Raw genomic sequence first — 8,071 nt, 5'->3', positions numbered from 1 at the left:
TTAAAAGCAAATATCTCCCTTTGCTCTGAACTTTGAGCGTTGTAACTTTGCAGATGTTGTTTATGGTCAAAGAGCAACATTACACACTAACTAAAGTTAGAAATGTGAAATCATAATCAACCACCCCTTTAAAAACCCCTTTAACTGTGGTAAAATCAGCATCAAGTGGCTCATTGCTTGTATAAAATGTCTGCATAAGACAATAATGCTCAGTTAATAACTGATAAGTTAAACTCAGTTTGTTGTTTGGGCAGGGCGGCCATGTTCTGACCCCTCTTCCAGCTGCTACACCACTGAAGCCTGGCTCTGCCGTGAGTCTCAGTTATTACACATCACATCCGTCTTGAGGACAGATAAAAACAGGAACGGATGACTCTGATATCAGTGTCTTCTCTATGCAGACATGCCCGTTTTTTGGAGTCCAACCGGCCATTCTCAATGAACATGGAGAAGAATTAGAAGGGGAGGCGGAGGGATACCTGGTGAGATTTATAGCCTAGCTTCTGATTGGTTAAAGGAATAATTCTGTCATCATTTACTCACCCCTCAAGTTGTTTCAAACCTGTATGAATTTCTATGTTCTGCTGAACTCAAAAGAAGATATTTTGAAGATCTCGGTTGATTTTCCTACTTATTTTTTTTCCTACTATGGAAGTCAATGGCGTCCATCAACTGTCTGTTCACCGACATTCTTCAAAATATCTTCCAGTTACACTTTATTTTAAGGTGTCATTGTTACAGTGTAATTATATATTTAAGTACTGAGTAATATTAATTAACTACATGTACTTACTATAGGGTTAGGGTAGGATTAGGATTTGGTTGAGGGTTAATTGCATGCAATTATGCAAACATTATGGATGTTGAACAATAATCAATATACATTAAACAAAGGCTTTACAGTGTCCATGTTACATATGTTACATGTACTTACCATAGTAATAACAGTAAATTATGCATAATTACATGCAACTCAACCAAATCCTAATCCTACCATAACCCTAAAGTAAGTACACTTAATTAATTACTACTCAGTATTTAAAGATATAATTACACTGTGACAATGACACCATAAAATAAAGGGTTACACTTTATTTTAAGGTGTCATTGTTACAGTGTAATTATATATTTAAGTACTGAGTAATATTAATTAACTACATGTACTCTATAGGGTTAGGGTAGGATTAGGATTTGGTTGAGGGTAAATTGCATGTAATTATGCATAATTTACTGTTATTACTATGGTAAGTACATATAACATATGTAACAAGGACACTGTAAAATAAAGTGTTACCCATCTTCCTTTGTGTTCAGCAGAACAAAGAAACTCATACAGATTTGAAACAAATTTGAGTAAATGATGACAGAATTTATTTGTAAGTGAACTATTCCTTTAAGACAGGTTTTGTAAAAGTCAACATTGGATGGTGTTCCCAACCCATTCTATTCACAATATGTTTTTCTATTCACATGTTTTTTTTTCTATTTTCTTTCTATAAACGGATGTTTTGTGTCTCAGGTTTTCCGAAAGCCCTGGCCGGGAATCATGAGGGGGGTGTACGGGAATCAGGAGCGCTTCGAGAGCACCTACTTCAGAAAATTCCCGGGATTCTATGTGACAGGAGATGGTAATGCACACACACATCCACTTCATAACCAGTGCCGGTGAATGTCACTAATTACATCATTACTTTTTATAGAATTTTGTGATACTTTTTCTCACATTGGTAAAATGAATGAGGCAATTTTTCTTACAGAACAAAGACATTATCCTTTGTGTTTGCTTTTAAATAAAAGTCACTAATTTAAAAAACTATTATAATGTAATTTCAAAAGGTAAGGTTACTTTATATGTTTTAAAGACATTAAAGTCTAATCTAAGTGACATATTATGATAAATATGGTACATCTCAATTAAAGTCGTCATGAAACGCTAGTTGCGATAGTCTGTTTTTCCCTATTGTGACGTATATCCGAGTGAAACGGAACGAAACTTCTGGAACAAGAACAAATGTTGGGCGGGGATTGATTTTATCCATGAGGAATTGATTGCATGGTTGTGGTTTGCTATTGGTGGATCTGTCGTCATCAGAAGCCGCATTTCCATTACCCTTCAAATTGCGCGAATTGAAATTGAGAATTGAAAATACGCTTAATGGAAACCGGTATTTTTCGCAAAAACTCCCAATTATCGCAAAAAAGTTTTTACGCTCGCATGGTTTTTACAGGCAATTCGAAAAATAAATATTTCGCAGAACTGCAATGGAAACAGTTTTTTCGCATGTACAGGTCACCTGACGTAATGACGCGGTGTGTTTGGACAGAATACGAGACAGAGCTCTTTATTAAATTCACATAAGACAAAAGAATTACAAGAATAATGGATTCTAAACCTCAAATAAATGCCACAATCAAGACCTCGAAGCAGAAATGAGTGAGAAACACCCAGAAACACCTCATATGTGCCGCTCACAGTATAATAAGGGTCGTTCCCTTACCATTAATGCTTGGAAAACACACATACATCTCCTTCTATTAATAATAATGGCTAGTGCAGTGGCTGGGATTAGTACATAAACCTCCATTTTGGAATGATTTTACCGATCGCGAAAGGAAAAAAATGTTTGTAAAAAAGTTTTAGTCGCATAACATTGGTTAATGGAAACGCCGTCATTTCGCTATAGTTTTTTGTCGACATTTAGAAGAAAAAAAAATAAAATAAAAAAATAAAAAAAATCGCAAAAGTTTTGCGCAAATCTGTAATGGAAACACACCTACAGAAGAAAAGAGATGAGCTGAAAGAGGGAGGAAAAGACATTTTGAATAATGATTACAAGGCACATGAATTTAAAAAAAAATTATAAATCATTTATAATTAATTCGGCGATATTCAATAAACAAAAGAAGTGTTAATTTTGATTACATGGTGACTTTTGCAGCGTAACCAAACTTGTGTTGCTGTTTGGTGTTACTGAGTGTCGTTGTGTCCTCAGGCTGCCGGCGGGACAAGGACGGATATTACTGGATCACCGGCCGGATCGACGACATGCTGAACGTCTCTGGTGAGACCTTGAGAGATGATGATGTTTCAGTGCTGCCACCTGGTGCTTAGAAATGCCATATTATATTAGTTTGCCTTCTCTTAAAGGGATGGTTCGGAGTAATTTCAATTTAGGGTCCTTTGCACCATGACCTCGAGCCAAACACCCCCCAGAAGCCTTTTTCCCCTTGGTTGAACATTATTAAAGTTAGAGCTTATTTAGAGATATCAGCCGAATGGCTTATTACAGGCGCTAATGGATCCAAGGCTGTATCTCGTAAATGACCCCACTAATAATGCCCAGAATGGCACCAAACTTCTACAGTAGCACAAATAGGTTCTGTCCTCATAAAATGAGGCATTGGAAAGTTTGTAAGGACATCAGGAGTTTATTTAAATAACACTTGCCTGACGGCTAATGCTAACCTGCACGTCAAGGTCACTTCAGTGGTTTGGGAAAAGCCTGTAAAAGTCCTGGCAGGAAGCGATGCATTTTTTATTATTTTTTCCGAAGTGTTGACAACTTAGTGTTAGCTAATAATTGTTACTATTATTATTATTATATTATATATACCATACCAATGATAATATTACCAATAATACCAATAATAATATTATTATTATTATTATTATATATACCAACAAAATATTAGTGCATTCCTGGAACTGGGTGTCGTTACACTGCATCCTTATGCATAGCAAGAACGGGTATTGTTCAAAATTCATGTATAACTTTGAGGAAAGGTTTTGATCCAGTTCAAATGTTGACTACTGTATATTACAAATACAATACAAAAAAGAGAGAGAAATATTCAGGATGGAGCAAATACTTTCTCATGGCACTGTGGCTGCATTTATTTGATCAAATATACAGTACAAACCATAATTTTGTGAAATATTAATGCAATGTTAAATATTTTTTTTACTTGAATATACAGTAAACTGTAAATTATTCCTGTGATCAAAGCTAAATTTTCAGCATCATTACTTCAGTCTTCAGTTTCACATGATCCTTCAGAAATCATTGTAATTTCCTGCTCAAGATCAACATTTCTGATTATTATTAATGTTAAATAATGTCGTGCTGCTTCAGATTTTTGTGGAAACATTGATACATTTTTTTTTTAGGTTTCTTTGATGAATAGAAAGTTTAGAAGAACCTCATTTATTTGAAACAGAAATCTTTTGTAACATCTTTAAATGTCACTCTTGATCATTTCAATGCATCACTGCTGAATAAAAGTTAATTCACTGACCCCAAACGTTTGAATGTTAGTGTTTACAGCCGTCCCGTGTGTTCTCTCAGGTCACCTGTTGAGCACAGCTGAAGTCGAGGCGGCTCTGTCCGATCACCCATCAGTGGCTGAAGCGGCAGTGGTCAGTCGGCCTCATGCAGTGAAGGGAGAGTGTCTGTACTGCTTCATCACACTGAAAGAGCACGAAGAGTTCAACCGCACGCTGACGGAGGAACTCAAGAGGAAAGGTCAGAGGATAGTGGTACCACTATTAAACTACAGGGCTGATGAATGCTTGAATCTGATTGGTTGATGAACAGGGAAACGCACAGCTAAAGTAGTTCCAGGCAGGTTTTGACTGCATTACAGTTCCATATCACTACGCCAAGTGATTACATTTATTTCAAAGTTCCTTACAGCCTAAAGCCACGACGACACTCACTGACTGTAACGAATTTCCACTGGAGGCAAGTTGAAGTGAACCCAAACGCAACTTTAATTCCAAAACATAATCAAACAAAGGCATGAAACTGGAAACTCAAAACAAAAACTGGAAACATTCAAACATGAGGGCTTAAATACACAGACTAATTACAAGACAAGGAACACCTGTGAACACTGATCAGACGATTGACCAATGACAAGACACATGGCAGGATCACATGACAAACAGGGAATCACATGACAAGAACAGAAACATGACAATGACAAGAAACAAAACCCAAAACGTGACACCGACCAAGCAGATAAATATAGTAAACAATAGGATAAAAACAACGTTTTTATTATGAATGGAAAGCACATATTCTCTTTCTCCCACTCAAACACACACACACACACAGAAATGTGCTGTGAGCGCCGCTCTGACGAGTTTATCCTAAAAATAGTTTAGCAACTTAAAAGCTACATGACATTTCTCACTAGCGATGTAACAAAGGTGCTGTTCTTGAAGCAGATTAACTTACAGTTTCACAACAAAAACGCAAATCTCTGAAGACGATGACGTCATGAACGTGTATCATGTGTTTAGTCTATTGTGTATCATCGCCATCTAATGGCCTGGGAGCAGAATTTCGTCTGAGGTAAAATTTGATCGCGCAACGGTCATTAATCGGCTGTTGGTGAACATGTCTAACTACCGATCAAAGGCTTCAGATTTTAGCCTAGGATCAGAGGAATCTTTAAGGATTAGCTAAATTTCTCTCAGACGCTCAAATTGTGGCCAAAATCATACAGTGTGCACCTGGCTTAAAGGAGCAGTGTGTGATTTTTAGCGGCATCTAGTGGTGAGGTTACGAATTGCAACCATCAAAAGTTACGGTGGCCGACAGGAGATGTCGTCGTCTGAGACAGCAGAGAGTAGCCAGTTCAGCAATGCGCTTTCTTTGCAAAGATAAATTAAGAAATGATGTTTACTTTATTATTCAGTAAAGCGATATGTTATTGCGAATATTATTGTTACTTGTTCATCATTGTGTCAGTGTTTTATTCGCTGACTTTAGCTAGCTTCTTTGCATGAAGAACAACATAGTGATGAAACGCGTTTGTCCATTTAGGGCCACTGTAGAAACATGTCGCAACACAAAATGGCGCATTTCAATGTAAGCGGACCCGCGGTGTGTGTAGATAGAAATGGCTTATTCGACGGTAATAAAAACATAACGGTTCATTAAGTAAGGTCTTTATGCGCCACTGAAAACATAGTTATGTATATGATATTGCATTTCTGTCAACAGATCCTCCTAAATATTACACAATGCACCTTTAACACTTTGATTACAAGGATACTCAACAAAACGGCACAATTTTGTGTTTTTGTTTATTTAAGAGAACTCTGCTGTGCTGTCTGAAGTGGCTTTCTATGCAAAAACATATTTGAGTTCTTTTCTAATAATTTAACGGTCCGTCGTCAATTATTCCTTTACGTATGTAACCGGTCCTAATCGACCCGCTCCGAGTGGGATTTGAACCATGGTCTCCAGTGTGGAAGGTGGGCATGCTAACAGTCGCTAGTGGAGTGAGGTTTACACACACAGCTCTTAATGGCCTAGATCCGTTACACATAGAAAGGACAATCTGAATCTATTTCACACTTGCTAACTTCTGTGTGGATTGTTTTGTCATTTAGTGAGGGAGAAGATCGGACCAATAGCCACCCCAGATTTCATCCAGAACGCTCCAGGGCTTCCCAAAACACGTTCAGGTACTGGGATCATTCTCAATTCCTCCTTGCGTTTGCTTTTGCTCCTGAAACTCAAGCCTTTCACCCGTCCGACAGGTAAGATCATGCGGCGAATTCTGCGACAGATCGCATGCAATGAAAAAGACCTGGGTGACCTCTCAACCCTGGCCGACCCCAAAGTCGTGGAGGTGCTGTTCAGCCAAAGATGCGAGACTGCGGCGGCTCTTTCTCAAGCCGGGACACCGCTGTCACCCTGTGTGCATTAAAGACTTTGGGTTTGGGCTCAGAACCGGTGCTGGTTCTCCTAGATCAGATCTGAAGGGTGGAAATCTGCCCAGAGTTCAGGTAAAACAAACAAAAATACAAAAAGAAGTGTTGTCAAGATAGCTCACCTCAGGACTTCCCACATTTTTTATATTCTTTTGTGGTGTTTTACAGTATTTGACCCATCCTGATCCCTTTTTTTTGTTTGTGGATTTAATTAATTCATAATTGCAGTTTAGCAACAGTTGAAATCATGCTAGAAACATGCCAACTCATGTTAGCAACGTGTTTAATCATGCTGGCCACATGCTAACAACATGTTAATCATGTTAGCAACATGTTAAAACATGCTAGCACTGTGCTAAATCATGTAAGCAACATGCTAAAACTGCTAACAATATGTTAATCATGCAAAAAACATGCTAGCAATGTGCTAAATAATGCTAACATGCTAAATCATGCTAGCAACATGTTAAAACATGCTAGCAATGTGTTTAATCATGTAAGCAACTAGCTAAAACGTGCTAACAACGTGTTAAATCACGCTAGCAACATGTTAATCGTGTTAGCAACATGCTAATCATGCTAACAGAATTTCATTTTACTAAAACCAATTTTATTATAGACAAGGGGAATGTAAAAACACTTCATTATTTCATTTCACAAAGGAGCAGCAATTCAGAATTTTTTTTTTAGTTTTAGTTGCCGAGTCTGACTTGACTGCAACCAGTTTGTTTTGTGTTGTTGTTGATTTTTCTAATTTCCTTCTATGAAGCAATTGTGTGCAATACAAGAGGAAAACGCAACATGCTTTATCATGGCATCTTGAGTAAGATCTTACTAACCAGTTGCTAATGTCATTTTAAGTAGTTTAACAATAATATTTGCACATACTGTTCTGTTTATGTTTTTATGAATTAAAACTTATCTGATAAGGTCTCAAGTTTTTTTCATTCATTAAAAGTTGTTTATGTATGTTGAAATATGTATATAAACCTCATATTTCAACAAAAAATATATTTATGACTATTATTTGACATAGCTTTAAAGCCGATCAATCACCTTTCCCCCAAATTTATTTTATTAATTATTTTTGATTTTAGTTCAAAATGGTATCAGACTTTTGCACAACAGTAATGAAAAGTGTTCTTGTGCTTAACTGGCATAAAAATAATGTTATTCATGCTAAACCCTATACCTATACTAAACTCTGTACCTAAACTGAACACAAACCTGTTGATATCAGTAGATTTAAAGGTATAGCGGAGGATTTTTTACTTCCGGGTGGATCACCTATACTATTGGTCCTCCTAATTGTCAATCATTCTGGTGAATCAATCAAACTTTTCA

The 8,071-nt window shown here is 37.0% G+C and overlaps 1 protein-coding gene across 2 annotated transcripts in view; it reads left to right on the top strand.

The window, feature by feature from the left end:
- The window catches only part of acss2l (acyl-CoA synthetase short chain family member 2 like), a 23,505-nt gene extending 15,845 nt beyond the window's left edge, over positions 1-7,660 (top strand). For both annotated transcript variants that reach the window (XM_081375437.1, XM_081375436.1), the window contains 7 exons: positions 255-311; positions 402-482; positions 1,520-1,628; positions 2,994-3,062; positions 4,347-4,523; positions 6,404-6,478; positions 6,554-7,660. In XM_081375437.1, the coding sequence (XP_081231563.1) occupies positions 255-311; positions 402-482; positions 1,520-1,628; positions 2,994-3,062; positions 4,347-4,523; positions 6,404-6,478; positions 6,554-6,723 (738 nt within the window). In that variant the 3' untranslated portion in view covers positions 6,724-7,660. The remainder of the gene's footprint in view (positions 1-254; positions 312-401; positions 483-1,519; positions 1,629-2,993; positions 3,063-4,346; positions 4,524-6,403; positions 6,479-6,553) is intronic.
- Positions 7,661-8,071: the final 411 nt, after the last annotated feature.

Source organism: Scardinius erythrophthalmus (assembly GCF_964197995.2).
Source record: "Scardinius erythrophthalmus genome assembly, chromosome: 9".
Taxonomy (NCBI): Eukaryota; Metazoa; Chordata; class Actinopteri; order Cypriniformes; family Leuciscidae; genus Scardinius; species Scardinius erythrophthalmus.
Note: the sequence above shows the minus strand (reverse complement) of the source record. Positions and strands in the feature narration are given on the sequence as shown.